The sequence below is a fragment of the Siphateles boraxobius genome, unplaced genomic scaffold (assembly GCF_051911475.1).
Source record: "Siphateles boraxobius isolate OS27281-9 unplaced genomic scaffold, OSU_SipBor_1 41, whole genome shotgun sequence".
Classification (NCBI taxonomy): domain Eukaryota; kingdom Metazoa; phylum Chordata; class Actinopteri; order Cypriniformes; family Leuciscidae; genus Siphateles; species Siphateles boraxobius.
Genome location: NW_027509042.1, coordinates 23836774 through 23856032, shown reverse-complemented (window position 1 = coordinate 23856032; position 19259 = coordinate 23836774). Strand labels below are relative to the sequence as shown.

General features: G+C 45.0%; 1 protein-coding gene and 1 long non-coding RNA gene across 8 annotated transcripts in view; one reads left to right on the top strand and one right to left on the bottom strand.

Annotated features, from left to right (window-relative positions):
• Positions 1-19259, top strand: part of LOC143706765 (uncharacterized) — a 613694-nt gene that overhangs the window by 322202 nt on the left and 272233 nt on the right. The window lies entirely within an intron of this gene.
• The window catches only part of septin9b (septin 9b), a 171334-nt gene continuing 160903 nt past the window's right edge, over positions 8829-19259 (bottom strand). For all 7 annotated transcript variants that reach the window (XM_077199010.1, XM_077199011.1, XM_077199008.1 and 4 more), the window contains 2 exons: positions 11283-11334; positions 8829-11166 (listed from right to left, as the gene is read on the bottom strand). In XM_077199010.1, the coding sequence (XP_077055125.1) occupies positions 11010-11166; positions 11283-11334 (209 nt within the window). In that variant the 3' untranslated portion in view covers positions 8829-11009. The remainder of the gene's footprint in view (positions 11167-11282; positions 11335-19259) is intronic.

Here is a 19259-nt window from a genome sequence, read left to right as displayed (position 1 = left end):
GCTGTGAATTCAGTTATCGATAAATTCCAAGAAGAAAAGAAACAAACTGCAGCTTTTAAAAAGTTTCTTCCCCTTAAAGTTCATGTCCCTGGGGCTGCTGGGCGGGAGCAGCCCCGGCCGTCTTCGAGCTCATCACATAGAGCGCAGCAGAGGCAGAGTGTCGCGTCTCGTGCTCCCCCTGCTGGACAGTGGGCTCAGCCGCGACACTCTCAGCCGAAGCCTTCTCCCAGTAGAACTGATCTGAGGACAGTTATATTGGCTAAGAAGGCTTCGGCTAAGAAGAAGTCCTGACGCCAAGCCGTTCAGGATGCTGAGGGTGGTCCCCACCGAGGCGGAAAGGTGTTCACCTCTTTTTACGGTGCCCATTCCTCCTCGGTGCCCTCAGGGGCTCGTTCTGCCAACCCCGCCTTTATGCCGGGGCACAGACGATCCCAGCGAGCGCTTTCCCGAGGGACGCTCGCTCCCTCTGAGGAGGGTCTCAGAGCGGTCAGACCAGTTGTTCCCTGCCGGTGCGCCGTTACAGGGCGCTGCGTCTGCTGCTCAAGTTACACCAGAGGCCAGTCTCGAGAGGCTGGTACCCTTAGTAGAATTTCTGGCAGAGTGGAAAAGCCTTCCAAAAATATCTCATTGGGTCCTGCAGACAGTAGAAAAGGGTTATGCTATCCAGTTCAGGTGTCGTCCACCAAAATTCAGAGGGGTTCTGCACACAGTGGTGGGCCCCGAGCAGGCTCTGGTATTGGAACAAGAGGTGAAAACGCTCCTTCAAAAAGAGGCTATAGAACGGGTTCCTCCTCCCAGTTTGGAGTCAGGTTATTACAGCCGATATTTCATCGTTCCAAAGAAGGATGGGGGGTTGCGTCCAATTTTAGACCTGCGCATATTGAATCGCTCGGTAGGGAAGCTAAAATTCAAGATGCTCACTATCAAGCAGATCGTGTCTCAAATCAGGTCCGAGGACTGGTTTGTCACGATAGATCTGAAGGACGCATACTTCCATGTGTCCATCCTTCCACAACACAGGAAGTTCCTGAGGTTCGCCTTCGGGGGCGAGGCGTACCAGTACAGGGTTCTTCCGTTTGGCCTAGCTTTATCTCCCCGCACTTTCACGAAATGCATGGATGCAGCACTAGTGCCTCTGAGGCTTCAGGGCATTCGTATTCTCAATTACATCGACGATTGGTTGATTTTAGCTCAGACCGAGCAGATGGCGGTTCGGCATCGAGATGTCGTCCTCGCTCATATCAGAAAGTTGGGGTTGAGGCTGAACGCAAAGAAAAGTGTATTATCTCCTTCCCAGAAGACCACTTTTCTGGGTGTCGTTTGGGATTCGGTATCGATGCGGGCGCGACTCTCTCCGACCCGCATCGCTTCGATTCTCTCAGCTGTGAAACAAGTGAAGCTAGGCCAGCTACTCACTGTCAAGCAGTTTCAGAGACTGTTGGGTCTGATGGCAGCAGCGTCCAACGTTATACCTTGCGGCCTGTTGTACATGAGACCGCTACAGTGGTGGCTCAGGACCAAGGGATTCTCCCCGAGGGGAAATCCGCTCCGCACGTTCAAAGTCACGCGGCGCTGCCTTCGTGCTCTGGTCATGTGGAGAGAAACTTGGTTCCTATCCAAAGGTCCTGTGCTGGGGGCTCTTTGTCGTCGCATAACGCTAACGACGGATGCTTCCCTCACAGGGTGGGGGGCGGTCATGAGTGGTCGCCCAGCCCAAGGTCTGTGGCAGGATCATCATCTTTCGTGGCACATAAATTGTCTAGAGATGTTGGCTGTGTTTCAGGCTCTGAAACACTTCCTAACAGACCTGAGAGGCCATCATGTGTTAGTTCAATCAGACAACACGTCGGTGGTCTCTTACATAAATCATCAGGGGGGCCTGCGGTCTCGCCGGCTTTACAAGTTGGCCCGTCAGATCCTCCTGTGGTCCCAAGGGAAGCTACTATCTCTGAGAGCAATGTATCTCCCTGGGTATTTGAATGTGGTAGCAGACTCCCTGTCGAGGCAGGGGCCGAGGCCAGGGGAATGGAGACTCCACCCCGAGGTGGTGGAGCTCCTTTGGTTGAGTTTCGGTCGCGCCGAGGTGGACCTATTCGCTTCCAAGGAGACCACTCATTGTCATCGGTGGTTCTCCATCACTCTTCCAGCCCCCCTGGGGTTGGATGCTATGGTGCAGCCGTGGCCGAGGTCACGTCTGTACGCCTTTCCCCCGATTGCTCTGTTACCAGGAGTTCTGGAGAGGGTCCGCCGGGACGGGGTCAGTCTACTACTAGTAGCCCCGTTCTGGCCGGCCCGAGTATGGTTTGCGGACCTGATTTCTCTCCTGGACGGTTCTCCTTTGGAGCTCCCGGTCAGGAGGGATCTACTCTCCCAGGCGGGGGGCACGATACTTCACCCCCGCCCAGAATTGTGGAAACTGTGGGCTTGGCCTCTGAGGGGGCCCAGCTCATAGACTCCGGTCTCTCAACCGAGGTTGTTGAGACCATTCTTAACTCCAGAGCTCCATCCACGAGGAAGCTTTATGCCTTGAAGTGGAAACTTTTCACTTCTTGGTGTGGAGAACACCTGCAGGACCCAGTTAACTGCCCAGTGGGTGCAGTGCTGGAATTCCTGCAGGAGCGCTTCTCCACAGGGTTATCCCCCTCCACACTAAAGGTGTATGTGGCGGCACTAGCTGCTTACCACGTCCCTTTCAGTGGAGTTTCTCTTGGGAGACACCCGCTTATAACTCGTTTCCTCCGTGGCACTTTGAGGCTGAGGCCAGCAGTTCGTACGAGGGTGCCGACTTGGGATCTGGCCATTGTATTAGAAGGTCTTTCCCTAGCTCCTTTTGAACCTATCGAAGAAGTTCCCGAGAAGTTTCTCACTTTTAAGACTATCTTTTTGCTTGCTATCTCTTCACTAAAAAGAATCGGAGATTTGCAGGCTCTGTCGGTTTCACCCTCGTGCCTGGAATTTGCACCTGGCATGGTTAAAGCTTTTCTGCATCCTAGACCAGGTTACGTTCCTAAGGTTCCTACTAATATTGTTAGACCTACGGTTCTGCAGGCTTTCTGTCCTCCTCCATTTATGTCATCGGACCAGGAGAAACTTAATTCACTCTGCCCTGTTAGGGCATTAGACGCTTATGTCCACAGAGCTGCCCTGTGGAGGAAATCAGAACAACTTTTTGTATGTTTCGGGCCACCCAGGAAAGGGTGTCCGGCGTCTAAACAGAGAATGAGCAAGTGGGTGGTTGAGGCTATCTCACTTGCTTATGAGTCGGCTGGCCAGCCTTCACCTTTGGTTGTCCGAGCTCACTCTACCAGGAGTATGGCTGCTTCTAAAGCTCTTTTGTCGGGGGTTTCCCTGAGTGATGTTTGTGATGCGGCTGGATGGTCTTCACCGCATACTTTTATTAAGTTCTATGACCTAGACTTAAGCTCTACCCCTGGGGCACAGGTGCTCTCGTCCTCTGTGCGCTAGTCTCACATGACGGTCATTTGGTCCTATGGCGACGTGGGTATTCGCGTTCCCGCAGCGTTTGACGCAGCTCGAAGTTCCCTTGAAAGGGAACGTCTCGGTTACGTATGTAACCCTAGTTCCCTGATAGGGAACGAGACGCTGCGTCGCTCCGCCATACTCCCGGCACTCCCGTTAGCGCTTCCTTCAAGCCTATCAGAAGCTAATGCGCTTGTGTTTTTGGGGTGCTTTATAGTTTCCTGGTCGATGACGTCACCCGCCTATGACGTTTCATCTCTCCATTGGGCTGATTCCATACGTGCTTCATGACGCACAACGCAGGGGCGTTCCCGCAGCGTTTGACGCAGCGTCTCGTTCCCTATCAGGGAACTAGGGTTACATACGTAACCGAGACGTTTTATGTTCATGTTTGGTGTGAGCACATGGCTTGTCATGTATGTTTCCCTGTGCCATGTGCTCTCCTGTCATTGTCTAACCCCGCCCATCTTGTTACCTGATTATTGATTCATTCGCCCCACCTGTCCTCCCTCATTGCCCTCTTTTGTTTGCTTCCCTATTTATTCTCCTTGTGTTTTCAGTCCTGTGTTGGGTTGTTGTCTCATCTACACTGTGTGTTTCCATGCTGTCAAGTCCAAGTCTGTCTTGTTTTCCCCCTTGGTAGTTTTTGTTTGTATTTTATTTTATTTTTATTAATAAAACAGCCCTTGTTTCCTGCACCTGAGTCCTCGCCTCATCTCCTCAGTCCCAAATCCTGACAAACTGAATTTGGGATCACGCTCTGTCTGAGAGAGACCGCTTCTGGTGTGTCATTTTGCGCAATACCACTTTTTTCACAGTTCTTTTTTTAACAACTAACTGTGCATAATAACTTAAACTCTTTTTGAAGATCCTCGTTAAATGTACATATACACATGCTTCTTTGGTGTCTGATTTATTCTTCTCCGTGCTCTCTATTATCCTGCATTCACTAACTGCAAGTTAATTAATAACAAATTGTGACTGCATGATAAATTTGTTCTCCAAAATATACTATGATGAGATTTGGCTAATTCTGATTTGGCTGTTCTTGCATGACAGAAAACTACTACTCGCTTTTATAGGATCACCAAGCAAAGACAATTTAGGAAAGAAGAAATATGGGACACAACATGATTTTTTCATAAGGGTGTTCATGTTTAGTTTTTAACTAGGAAACCTGAATTTATGATCATTCCAATAGCATGTGAAGACAGCGACCGCTGACAGCTCAGATGAGAAGGACGGTTATCTTGGCGCCATGCAATATTTGTTAATGTTGTTGTTAAAATGAGTTAATGTTATTTCACAACCTTTATTGCACCTTGGAAAACTAGGGGGACCTCAATGGTGGGCATGGCCCTGATTTTAGTGATGGACAATTCAACAAAGTGAATAGTTTGATCCAACTGATGATTTTAGTATCAAAATGTTAAACCTGACAGACAACTTTAAAGTAGAGTAAATACTAGGGCATAGAATACCATATTGTTGAGACAACAAATACCACTTTTCCACCAAAAAAGAACTTGTTGGGAACTGGTGCTGGTTCAAAGTTGGTTCAACTTGCGAACCTTCTCAGAACCTGTTTGTTTTTCACTGACTAGAGAGCCCAGCGAAAGAGGTTGTTACGTCACTGTGTACGTCACCATACTCCTTAGCTAGAAACACTTGCACCAACTTCAAGCATAACAATTACAACGGCGGACTACATCATCATTCTGCAAATGTTTCTCCTGGCTTTGCGATCCTATATTGGGGTCAGAAGAAGACGTTTAGAACACATTTGTGTTCTAAACCCCGCCCCCAGCCCCCGACGTAAGCATGACGTGGTAAAAGAACGGTTCTAGTCCAGCAAAGAGTTAGTGCCGCTTTGGAACCAATTTTCCTGGCCGAGAACCGGTTCTTTGGCTGTCGAAACACAAAGAACTGGTTCGCAAATAGGCACCGGCTCTGAACCGGCTTATAAACACTTATTGCTCCTAAAGGAACACAATTTGTTTGTGGTAACAAAACTTATCTGTTCATTTCTAAGGGATGGAAAGGTAGATATTATTTGGCTTATCTTCTACTGGCAATGCATGCAGTATCAGAGGATAAGATTATGTGAAACATAATTTAATCATGAGTCATCACATATTATTGTGACCAATAATGTAATATAAAAAAAATTGTAACCGCAAATGGTTGGGACGATATTTACCATTTTTAGGAGTAATCGATTTACAGAATGACCTACAGGCATGACATGAGGCCTTTAAGGCCACAGCAAACACTAAGTCAACAAATTAATGACTTTAATGATATGAAAACGTGTAGTGTAGGCTACTGTATACATACCTTTTCGTTGTCTACATTTTAAATCTGCATCTGTCCCTCTCCATGCAGTGTGCAGCTTCACGTGTCAAAAACTCCATGAGGCATCAGTGATTGTTTTTATTTCGACTCTAGATGCCGCTCTCGTACTTTATAATAACAGTGGACCCTTCTCAGTCACTCCAGCAATGAACGCAACCTGTACAAACTATCTCAATGGATTTGTGCCGCTAACCAATTGTTCCCGCAAGATAGAACATATAGGCTGCGTCTGGAATCGCATAGGCTACTTTCTTGAGTTACTTAGTTTGAATAAGTAATTACTTTGCGACCGCTAAAAAAGTGCATTCTATGTTTGTAGTAGTCTATGAATGTAATCCGAACGTACTACATCCGCCGTGTTGTCATTATCATTTGACCATCAGTTGTGTCGCTTCACTGCCATTCATAAATCCTCTCCTGTGGCCTCATGGATAGTAAAGTGTCCATCAAATGCACACTTCAGAACCTCTGGAAGTATTAGGTCATTTGGAAGTATTAGGTCAATATTAGTGACTTTTTGCCTACTCTTTTATGAGTGCTGTGAATTTGATTTCGGATATCGCAATAGATCCTTCACTGCCTGTGTTATCCCCATAGACTGTAAAAAAATATGGACGTAGTGTCCGTGACGTCACCCGTAGGTTTCTGAAGAGTGCTTTTGAAGCCTAAAGTAGGCGGGGCCAACCGTCGCCATCTTGGCATCGCGTCAGCTCTCGTCACTCCCGGATAAAAGAAAATGGGCAAAGAGGCGGAGCGTTGGTGGAGCTGAGGTACTAATGCTATACTACTGGCCTAGTGCTAAAGTGACAGCTGAATGTAGAAGTAAAGCCAATAGTTAAAGTTCATGTTTTTGCCCTTCAAAATACTATAATAATTAAAAGACGTAACTAAAAGTGAGACTATGTGTATCGGGATGCATTATTATTCTGCTAGTTAAAAATGTATTATCATGCAGTAACTTACAATATTGCTCTGAGCTTGTGCGTGTGACAGTGATTCATGCGCATAAATGTCAGTCAGTGCGGCATCGCACGTCAAGTTCATCAAGAGCTTTATTCAGTTCAGTTGATTTTAAAATCTGATTTTGGCCGCTTCTCAATTTCTCAAATGGGTTAAACCAAAAATATTACCTAAGAAGTTCAAGTAAATGCACTAGAAATCCGCGCTCATTCAAGGGTGTGTATCTATTGCATGGACGGAGAGAAAGCACTGACACCTGCAGGATTTTCTCACGGTACTTTTTATTTAACACTTAAAAGTTTGAGAGCAACGGTACCGCATAATGAGTGTAGCCTGTACAGTATACTCCAAAAAGCAACGAAATTGTCAGACATCCATTAGTGCATGCGAGGAAAACAACTGGAAATACAACGCTGGTTGTTCTCTCCATACTCGACACCGACGGAATCCAACGGCGTGGGCAAAGGTATAATGCGTGTATTAAATTGTATGAAATAATCCCGAAAAAAGCACAAACACTGCAGAGATGGCAAGTACAGCAGCTGAGGGTGACGTTAACAGAGACAAACGTCGGCTAGCAGTTATAGCAGCCTCAATCCACCAGTCACGCAAGTGGCCACGCCCTTAATTATGCAGAACTTTAAGGCTCAATATAATTTAAACGGATGAGGTGTAAAAAAATTCACCCCCCTCACAGTTGTCATGAAGGGCAAAATTAGCTATATAGACCAAAACCACTTTTTGCTCCAGGCTGTAAACATATTTTTTTCTGCTGTAAAGTTGGGGATTTTAACATGGGGGAGATACAGATTTGACTCACTTTTGCAGCCTGCCTCAAGCGGTCAGTCGATGAATTGCAGTTTAATTCACTTCCGTGTTGGTTTCAAGAGAGACGGGGAGGTTGCCGCTTGGTTATCCCACTATCCTGTTTGTTCGATTCCATGAAAATGTTTGCTACAAAAAAAATTAAATGGTGTCTGAATAATGTTAGTTAATTTCTGTGTAAATGGAACAACTTTTAATTTCTAGCAAGAAATTAGTATTGAAGTTATTAAATATTTCTTTAGTTATCACCAGCTCCCTCTATTTGGTTGTAGATCATTAGATCGATGCCTAAATAGGCTACTGTTATGAAGCCTGTCCGAAATCAGTTTCGGTAGGTTCCAGGCAACAAGTCTACCTAAGCTTTCTTGTAAGTCATATTCATACGAGTAATCTGGTTCTTCTTAAACGATTCTGTTTCTCTCATATTTTAAAATAGCTTTAAGTCTGATTCATCCCAAACAGACCGTGCTCTCTGTTATAAACAACCTGATTCATTCTTGTACATTGGTTCATCCAAACGGTTCTAAATGAAATGATACAGAAGTAGCCTATATCTTACCCATTATGGTATTCATAATATTGTATTCTGTAAATTATACAAAACTTGCCTTCATAAAAAGGAAAAATGGTAAAAAATTAGTGTCTGTCCATCAATATCCCTGAGAATAGGGTTATATTTATTCCGATTTAACTATATTCAAGATTTATATAGGTTATAGTCTACATGTAAACAGATGCAATCTCAAAGGTATTGTCAGCCCCTATTGAAAAAACCTTTTAATGGCATATTTTCCACTTTATTGTAACTTCCTGAATATAGGCTACACAAAATTACATTCTGATTATTTCCATATAGCTGGATAAATGAAGTACTAAATAAATGTTTCCCATTTTTATTAGGCTTCTGTACAGAATATAGTCTGTTTCATATCTTTGTTTTAAAATTACAAGCATTCACTGTGGTATTCTTACATTCAGTTTAGCATGATTTCCCCATGATCATTACCTCAGACCCTACATAAGAAACATATTACCTTCTGATTCATAAACTTACATCAACGCTTGATGATATGCAGAACAAATCACAAGCCTAGCATTCATTTAATTTAGCTATATTAATTTTATCTTACAACCTAGTGTATAACTGTATATATTTGTTCAATGTTCAACCAAGTCTTTGTTAAAACTAGAAATAATCAGATGCAAAATTAGATGACAATAAAAATAGCAATTTTTATTGTTCCCCCATATCTACAGTGTAAGATAAATCTTACCGTATAATACTTCAAAATACAATGGGTACAATATTCATAATATAATCTGTTTTGATATATATAACATCTCCGGCCAGTCTGGACATACATGAATTACACAATATGGGCTGAATAGAAAAATAAAAGACTAGGATATTTGGTTTTTGTTCATTATGGCTGGAAAATAACATGACAGCCAGGATTTTGACAGCCATGTATTATGCAAATCACTAAAAGCCACACTAGGTGGGACTTTGGAACCTGAGACTAGAAACAAAACTGTCCCTATTTGTAAGCAGTATGCATTGGTTTCATAGACAGGGTTTAAAATTAAGCCTGGATTAGGCCTTAGATACTTAAGACATTTAAGTAGCTTTTATAAACGTGCCTTAGAAAAAAAAAACATTACTGATGTGCCTATTGAGACAAAACAATGGCACTGATATATTTTAAAACATTCCAGTGCAAGTTGCTTTCCGTTAAAACAGCTCAAACATGCATTATACTCTGGGACTAGTTGTATCTGTGAAATTAGGGGATTATCTTTTAAATTATAATCTTTTGAATCAGGGTAAAAAAAAATCTTCAAAATGTACACCCCTTTAAATGATGCAGGCAAAATATGTGACAGATCATCTGCAAGTGGGCAAAAATAAGAATTGTGAATGGTAAGAATTTTTTTCTTAAATAGAAAAATGGTCAGCATATGTCCAGAACACAGGTTAACTGTTGAGAAAATTACACAATTTATCCCATATTTGTCCATATTGGCCCAGAAAACATTTAAAAATTATGAATTATCAAACCAAAATATTAAAACCAAATGGCATCTGCAAAAACAACAACAAAAAAAACCTTATAACTGATGTCTTTTTTGTGGAGGAATAAAAACTGCTCCCCTCTAGTTGACATGGACATTAAAAAAATCTATTTCTTATAAATTAGTGTGCTTGAGATGCCACTTGTTTTGATATTTTGCTACTGTACATAATGCAAAGACATTGATGCCCTTTTAAGTGTGGCTTAAGTGTCTAAAACTGTTGGGGGTCAAAAATCATGAAATACATCTATCAACAGATCATGGTCACATGTATATCACATAATACAGATAGAGAATAGAATGGCTCAGAACTTGCTTTACTGAATACTGAGAGTTGCAAAAAAAAAAAGGACAGATGGTTTGGGTCACTGTGGTGCAATTCTGGAAATCTGAACATTTGACCTACTACTAAAGCCACACTATTACATCCGGGTAACATGATGCAGTATATAAATACATAACTCTTTACAACTTAAAAAAAACATGTTTGGCTTTCTTTAAAACAAAACATTTAATTTCACATAAGTATTTCAAAGCCTTTACAATTAAAAAGCACAACAATAATTAGAATGACAAAATAAATGAACTATGCTTTAAAAACACACACACACACACACATGCAAACATGGCACAAAGCACATTAGAATTTCATAGACCAGTAAAGAAACAACACAGGGCAGAGTCACTACAAAAAGGGGGACACTAAACCAGATTTATGTTTACACTTAGCTAAAATGTTATTCATACAATGCTTCAATCAAGATCAAAGCTATTTTCTAAAAGTGCGTGAATGCACAGAAGTCATGTAATATACTATAGATCCTTTTCCACTTGTCTCTGTTCCATTATATTTTCAAATAGTCAAAAACATTATTTATTTGGATTTTTATGCTGTAGACCCCCTCATTTTTTATACCCAATAGCCATTCAGTATGTATTGGTTAATTAAATTGCAATTTAACCACTTTAATGTGTTTTGTAATTTTGTAATGAATAAGTTAGAGAATGTTAAGCATAGTGGCATGTTGGATTTTTGACATGAGCAGTTACCATAAATGAGAACGTTGAGGGGGAAAAAACATAGTAACACATCTTTAATAAAAATCTCATTACAGAACATCACATTTTGCTACACACTTAAAGATTCATATTCCACAGATCAGAAATATTGTTGGGGTAAAACAAGTGTCAACTGACACAATGACAAAATGATGAAGGCATAGTGAAAGGAGAGACTGTTGAAAATTAAGAGAGAGAAGGTGAAATAGATAGATGGACAGACTGATGGAGATATGGATGGATGGTCAGACAAACATCTACATCTCATGGGAGAGGACTTCATGCTCAGGTACACCATTGGCGTGGATTGCTTGCTGACCGTTTGGTTGTGTGTTGTTCTCATTGAGTCTGCGTACGCGGTACATCTCGTAATGGATGCTGCTTGCAATATCTTTGATGTTCTGCATGTGAGTTCTAGAACAGCGAAAACAGACAAAGAGTAAACACTTATAGCCTATTGAAATATATTTACTAACAAATGAACTGTAGTCTTGTTTATCCAAGAACTGAGATGTTGAATTGTAGAATACCTGATAAGCAGGTCCCGCAAATAGGCAAACTCGCAGTGTGTGGTGTTCTCAACTGCAAAAACAATTAGAAAAATGAAGATGGTGTGGTTTTAGAGAGTATTTGAGTCATGAAAAACCATTAACAAATTATTTATATAACATTTTGTATAATTCAAATCACATTTATCATAATACCTTTCACAATACATATCGTTTCAAAGCAGCTTTACAGAAAATGTGTCTACATTACATTTTAAAGTAATCTGTTTTCAGAGGTGACTATGTCCTAGTACATATATGCTACAAATCATGCAATTAGCTAATAATGTATTTAATTTAATGCAAAAACAATAAACTCATTGAAGTGATTATTACAAAGTTGTGAATATAAAGCATTGGTGTGTGTTAAATAAACAGTCAATCTGTAACTATATGTTTCAATATTTGCTATTTCGTTGAGGTGTGCTAGCATTGTATTGCCACTAGATGACAGTGCAGTAAAACAGATGGCACCAGAGTAAGCATATTTGAGCAGAAAAATGCTTCTTTAAAGGGATAGTTTACCCAAAAATTACACTTTAAAAAAATTATGGGTAACCCATTGACTTCTATAGTAGGAATATATATATATATATATATATATATATATATATATATATATATATATATATATATATACATTTTGTGTTCTTTCTTTTGTGTTCAACAGAAGTTAAAATAAACTACCGAGACATGAATGCATACAGACTCTTAAAAGAGCCCATTAATTAAGGAAATTGAAAATGTTTGGATTATGTTGATTTTTGGTTGTTAAAAAAATAACATGCAAGGCTGATTAATATTAAATAAATATGACAATATGGGGTAAGGTAAGAAGAAAAATGTGGTGAGTAAGACAAACATAAAGCAACTAGGCTTGGAATGATAAATTAGACTAGAGAATATATAGAAACAGAAGTACTGTTTACGTCCTCTTTTTTAAATTTTACACACACACTGACTCTCTAAATACTACTTGCCTAAAAGGTCACATGAGCTGATCTGTGCTTCAATTGTTAATCACATTTTCACTGTAAATCAATGCACTCCGGTCACTGCAAATAACTGTTAGTGTGAATTCCACTTTACCCTTTTATGTAACATATAAAGGCATCTTCTTAAAGGGTAAGTTCAGCGTTTTACAAGTAAAGCCCTGTTTTAAGATCATTTCTGATTAAATCGAACGGTTAAGATTAAAATTTGGACACATGCTACTGTCCCGAGAATTTTAGGTTTTTGTGTTAGCACCCCCGCCCCCCCCCCCCCCCCCCCCACACCTATACAATGGTTCTCTTACGAGAGGTTCTCTCGTATTGCGTAAGTTTAGCTTACGCTACGGGAAAGATTCATCTTCTCGAGATACTGAAGCCAAAAAATTATCCTTAATTTTGTATTCCTTGTCAACGCAGTGCAGCAGCTAGCAGACCTAGAGCAGGCCATCTCGCGTGCTCATTGGCTGCCCTGCGGGCAACTGCTGCAGCCTACCAGTGAGCCCGGCGTGACGTCACGCCCAATGAAGGGCGCCCGCGCCTTCATAGCGTCACAGCCCGCCAGAATGGGCGTGGCTTAGCGTATAACACTAGGGGCTGTAGGCTGAATTCCCTGATTTTTCGTCTCTTCAGCGAGCTCTTCGCATCGCTGGATCTGAGAGAAGCCACCGCCGCCGTCGAACAGCGGACAGCCAGCTTAGGAGAGCGCTGAGGAAGCCGGCCGTCTTCGCCACCTTCAGCCATCCGTGCGAGCTACGCTATCCGGCGACGTATCCTTTACCTTGCTAAAACCTATTCTAAAACCTATTCTAAAAGAGCAGCGAGTGTCTTTTTTAAGACGCCTCGCACCTCCGGCTGTGAAGCGCTTCCGCTGTCGACCCTGCGGGCTCGACTCGAAGCCTTCAACACCCCCCGCCTCTCCTCACCGACGCGCAGCTGCCGCTCACGAGCCTCACTGCCGTCGCATCTGAGAATGAGGCCGAGGGACACGTACGAGCACGCGGCTAGCTCTCTTTACGTTACAAGAGAGCTACCCCGCCCTCGTGTCCCCGTTCGCGCGTCATGCAGAGCCCTCTCGAGCTCTCTGCATGACCCAGACGAGCATCATCTGTGTTACATGTAGGTCCCGTGCCCACTACTCGTGCGCGCGCCCTCGTACAAACACTGTTCCAGTTCTGCTCGACCACCGAGCACGCGGCTAGCTCTCTTTACGTTACAAGAGAGCTACCCCGCCCTCGCGTCCCCGTTCGCGCGTCATGCAGAGCCCTCTCGAGCTCTCTGCATGACCCGGACGGGCTTGCGCGCCGCCGTCGAAATGTCTCGCCATGTCAGTCCCCTTAGATAAGGCTACTGCAGTGGTGTATTTGGCAGCCAACGAGCCGGTAATGCAACCCGCTCGCCTGCACACATCCGCCGTTCTCGCGGCGACCCAGAGAAATCTCAAGTGAGTATAATGTCAGATTAAGAATGTAAGTTACGTGCCCGCTCACGAGCGCTCACGCTTACTAACAGACACATCGCCTCCGAAAAGGCGTGCGTGTTTGAGTTTATTCCCTGTCAGTCCCCTTCTAACAGGCTACTGCAGTGGTTCAATTAGCAGCCAACGAGCCGGTCTGTTGACCCTCTCGCCTGCACACAAACGCCGTTTTCACGGCGACCCAGAAAAATCTCAAATTGAGTAAAATGTCTGGTCCGGCTCATGCCGTCGGTGTTGTAAGTGTAATGAAAGTGCCCACGCCCCAGTGTTCACCACTACACATAAGCACTCCGAACCTCGCAGAGCACAATCTCATGAAGCGCAGAAAAGCCGCTCGAGTGTTGAATGTAAGAAATGTGTCCACAAGTCTGTGCCCACTATCTGCCCGCTCTGTTACACGATCAAGAAAGCAGGTTATGAATGTAAGTCTCGTGCCCGCCAGAGTGCGTTCACGCTTGCTAACACAAACCTCCCCCCGGGCTCCGCCCGCGCGTTTAAGCGTTATCACAAAACGCAAGGCATTAATAAAACGTTCCCCATCCATTATGATCGGGGCGTCAAATACACTTGTAAGTCTAGTGCCCGCGCTCACGCTTACAGGAAGCTTTTCCACCCGGAGCGCTGCTCGCGCGTCAAAGAGTGAAAAAAGAATGTTCCCCATCCCTTATGATTGGGACATCTCACATAAATCAGCCGGTCTCGGCTTTCAGCGAGCAGCCATTGCCCAGGACCGAGAGCGCGCGCGCCGCGCTTTCGGCTAAGGGGTCAGTTTCACAAAAGAAAGCAGGTTATGGATGTAAGTCTCGTGCCCGCCAGAGTGCGTTCACGCTTGCTAACACAAACCTCCCCCCGGGCTCCGCCCGCGCGTTTTAAGTGTTATCACAAAACGCAGGGCATTAATAAAACGCTCCCCATCCATTATGATCGGGGCGTCAAATACACTTGTAAGTCTCGTGCCCGAGCACACGCGCTCACGCTTACAGGAAGCTTTTCAGCCCGGAGCGCTGCTCGCGCGTCAAAAAGTGAAAAAAAAAAAAAAAAAGAATGTTCCCCATCCCTTATGATTGGGACATCTCATATAAATCAGACGGTCTCGGCTTTCAGCGAGCAGCCATTGCCCAGAACCGAGAGCGCGCGCGCCGCGCTTTCGGCTCCGGGTCAGTTTCACAAAAGAAAGCAGGTTATGAATGTAAGTCTCGTGCCCGCCTGAGTGCGTTCACGCTTGCTAACACTAACCTCCCCCCGGGCTGCGCCTGTGCGTTTAAGTGTTATCACAAAACGCAGGGCATTAATAAAACGCTCCCCATCCATTATGATCGGGGCATCAAATACACTTGTAAGTCTCGTGCCCGCGCACACGCGCTCACGCTTACAGGAAGCTTTCCCGCCCGGAGCGCTGCTCGCGCGTCAAAAAATGACAAAAGACTGTTCCCCATCCCTTATGATTGGGACATCTCACATAAATCAGCCGGTTTCGGCTTTTCAGCGAGCAGCCATTGCCCAGAACCGAGAGCGCGCGCACCGCGCTTTCGGCTCCGGTTCAGTTTCACAAGCCCGCAAATGGCGATTTCCCCCCTAGCGGCTCACATAGCTGCGTGGGAAACTATCCCAGGGATTTCAGAATGAGTTTTGAGCACAATAAAGCAGGGCTATACACTTCAATTCATTCGCCGTCCCCCGCGCTTTCAAGCCCGGACCGCGACGATTGTGAATGCGTAAGTAGCACACCTACTTCACGCAGAAATAGCAAAGCTGCTGTGCAAAGGGGCTATAGAAAAGGTACCGCCTTCTCTGAGCGAGTCAGGCTTTTACAGCCGATATTTTTCTCGTACCCAAGAAGGACGGAGCCTTCAGACCTATCCTAGATCTGAGATATTTGAACTAAGTGCTTGCGAAAAGACCGTTCAAAATGCTTACGACCAGGAAAATCCTCACGCACGTTCGCCCGAGGGACTGGTTATTTCTCTAAATCTGAAGGATGCCTATTTTCAGATTCAGATAGTACCCCGTCACAGGCAATTTTTGAGATTCGCCTTCGACGGTCAGGTATATCATTACACCGTCCTGTCCCTGGCACCCTGTACATTTACGAAGTGCATGGACGCGGCGCTCGCCCCCCTGAGAAGTCAGGGGCTGCGAATAATGAACTATCTGGACGATTGGCTGATATTGGCACAGTCAGAGACAGAACTGCTATCTCACAGAACAGTGCTTCTCAGTCATCTGGAAAGCTTGGGTCTCACGATCAACTGGACCAAGAGCTCATTACTGCCCAGCCAGTCAATTTCCTTTTAGGAATAGCACTGGACTCGGTGACCATGACGGCTCGTTTATCGACACAGCGCGCGCGCCGTGTTCGCCACCTAGCCGCATATTTCCAGAAGGGCAGCTTTCTCCCTTTGAAAACATTTCAAAGGATGTTGGGCTGTATGGCATCAGCTGCAGCGGTGCTCCAGCTGGGCCTACTGCGCATGCGCCCGCTCCAACGCTGGTTGAATGCTCGCGTGTCCCGCCGGGTGTCTGGCGGGCAGAAAATCAGAGTGACTCAGGCCTGCATAGCAGCTCTGCAGCCCTGGTTAGTGGCCGACTGGTACCAGCAGGGAGTAATGATGGGAACCATCTCTTATCGTAAAGTCATCTCGTCAAACGCGTCCAACTCGGGTTGGGGCGCACTGTTCGAGGGCAGACCGGCCTTTGGCCAGTGGTCAGACCAGGAGAAGGGTTTTCACATAAAGGGCTGTAACATGGAAATGATAGCGGTCGAGAACGCGCTGAAGTGCTTCCTCCCGTTCATACAGGACCAGAATGTTCTTGTCCGCTCGGACAACATGTCTGTGGTATCCTATGTAAACCGTCAGGGCGGTGTCAGATCCAGAAATCTCTGCAATCTGACGGAACGCCTCCTTATTTGGTCTCCGATGCACCTGCGCTCGCTGAGGGCGGCGCATGTGCCTGGCCATTTGAACGACGGCCCAGACAAACTGTCCAGGGACAACGTTCCCCCAGGGGAATGATCCCTGCACCCCAAACGGTCCAGAAACTGTGGCGCCTATTCGGCAGAGCGGAAGTCGACCTATTTGTGTCAAAAGACAACGCTCAATGCCCGACGGTCTGTTCGAAGGATGAGGATGCGCTGGCCCAGGTTTGGCCCAGCCTCCCGCTATATGCTTTCCCTCCGGTCTATCTGTTGCCACAGGTGATCGAGAGAATCAGGGAAACGCGCCACTCGGTGCTCCTCATAGCCCCGCGTTGGGAGAATCAGATTTGGTTCCCGGAACTAGCAGGGCTGTCACATACAGCTCCGTGGCCGAATCCGGTGAGGGCAGATCTCCTCTCTCAGGCTCGCGGCACGATCTGGCATCCCAATCCAGAGCGCTGGTCTCTGCATTTATGGTTGATCAACGGGTACTCGTTGCCCTGCCAGAAGGAGTGATGAACACGATCACGCAGTCTAGAGCCCCTTCCACGAGAAGGCTCTACGCGTCTAAATGGTCGGTGTTCTCTGGATGGTGCACCGACAGAGATCTGGAACCGCGGACATGCGGGGTGGCGCATCTGCTCACCTGTCTACAAGAGCTGTTGGATAAGGGAAGTTCCCCATCCACGCTCAATGTATACGTGGCGGCCGTGGCAGCGTTCGCAGAATCGACGCACGGCCAGTCATTGGTAAGACACGAGTTGGCCATCCGCTTCCTTTGAGGAGCTAGAAGGATGAATCCGCCGCGCCCCCCGTCGGTTCCCATGTGGGATCTTTCATTGGTCCTCGAGGCCCTGAAAGCTTTTCCATTTGAACCACTAGACACCGTGGGGTTGAAATATCTATCACTGAAAACCGTCTTTCTGACTGCACTGTCGTCAGTAAAACGTGTAGGGGACCTGCATGTGCTGTCTGTCAGCGCGTCGTGTCTTGAGTTCGGACCGAATGACTCTAAAGTCATCCTCAGTGGAATTTCTATCCATGACATATGTGTAGCGGCGGGCTGGAGCTCCCCGTCTACCTTTGTCAGGTTTTATAACCTAGAAGTTCCTGCCTTGCAGGCTAAACTGTTGTCAGTCTGAAGGAGAGGTGTATTCTGCCCAGATCTCCTGCTCAGATCACTCTCACATGACTCAGCTCTCCTGGTTGAGCTGCACTAAGTAGGGTATGTGCCATGTGCCTATACAGACCGGCGCGCTGCTCTGTATTCCCTATGTGTGCTTATGTACAAGTGATGGCCCGCGTGGCTGGCCACCTTATTTTTTCCACTTATGGGGTTCCCCTGAAAGCTCGGGGTCTCATGTGGATGCTTGGCGCGCACGGCGTTGACAAAGTGTTCCCGTAGCGTAAGCTAAACTTACGCAATACGAGAGAACCTCTCGTAAGAGAACGATACTCGGTTACTAACGTAACCTCGGTTCTCTCTAGAGAGGGAACGAGTATTGCGTAACCGGCCGTGCTCGCGCCACGAGCGACTTCGCTTTAGTCGACGAAAACCAGGGAATTCAGCCTACAGCCCCTAGTGTTATACGCTAAGCCACGCCCATTCTGGCGGGCTGTGACGCTATGAAGGCGCGGGCGCCCTTCATTGGGCGTGACGTCACGCCGGGCTCACTGGTAGGCTGCAGCAGTTGCCCACAGGGCAGCCAATGAGCACGCGAGATGGCCTGCTCTAGGTCTGCTAGCTGCTGCACTGCGTTGACAAGGAATACAAAATTAAGGATAATTTTTTGGCTTCAGTATCTCGAGAAGATGAATCTTTCCCGTAGCGTAAGCTAAACTTACGCAATACTCGTTCCCTCTCTAGAGAGAACCGAGGTTACGTTAGTAACCGAGTATCGTTTCATAGGTGCATTGGAACAATTATTCATATAAACGCATTAAACTTTAGTTTACAAAGACGTGAAACTCACCGAGTGGTCTGTGGTGTTCACTGATATGCTCACGCAAAAATCGCTGCAAAAGATACTTTCCAACAGGTTTTATCGTAGTTTTTTGAAGAATGTCCGGTTGTGAGGCATTGGAAAAATAGGTCCACAGTTTTACAACGAATGGTAAAACACCTATATGATTATGCTATATGACTTTTACCACTCTCTTGTCCATGCAAGATAGAGCTTTTCGAATTACTATTGATCAAACGTGTTCTATGTGAAGGAGTAGTTTGAATTCTCGGTAACTAAGATTCGTGTCCAGGAACTTGATCTACTCTTGGCAGCAAGAATGAGAACCACACATATGTGAATGTGTATATTAGGGCTATAAATTGAATAAAATTGTTTAGCAATTATTTTAATTCTATACAGCAATTAATGTCATATATTTTGTAGTTAACATGTCTCATTGAGTTCCATCTTATTCCACTTTCTGATTTAGAACTACAAAGATTCTACATAAAACAGCATTAAATGCAATCAACATTTTCTAAAGCTAAACTACAATAACTAGATTACATTTTCATATACTTTATGAACTTAATTTTAATCTTTCTGGTTGACTTGTAATTACAATGCTTT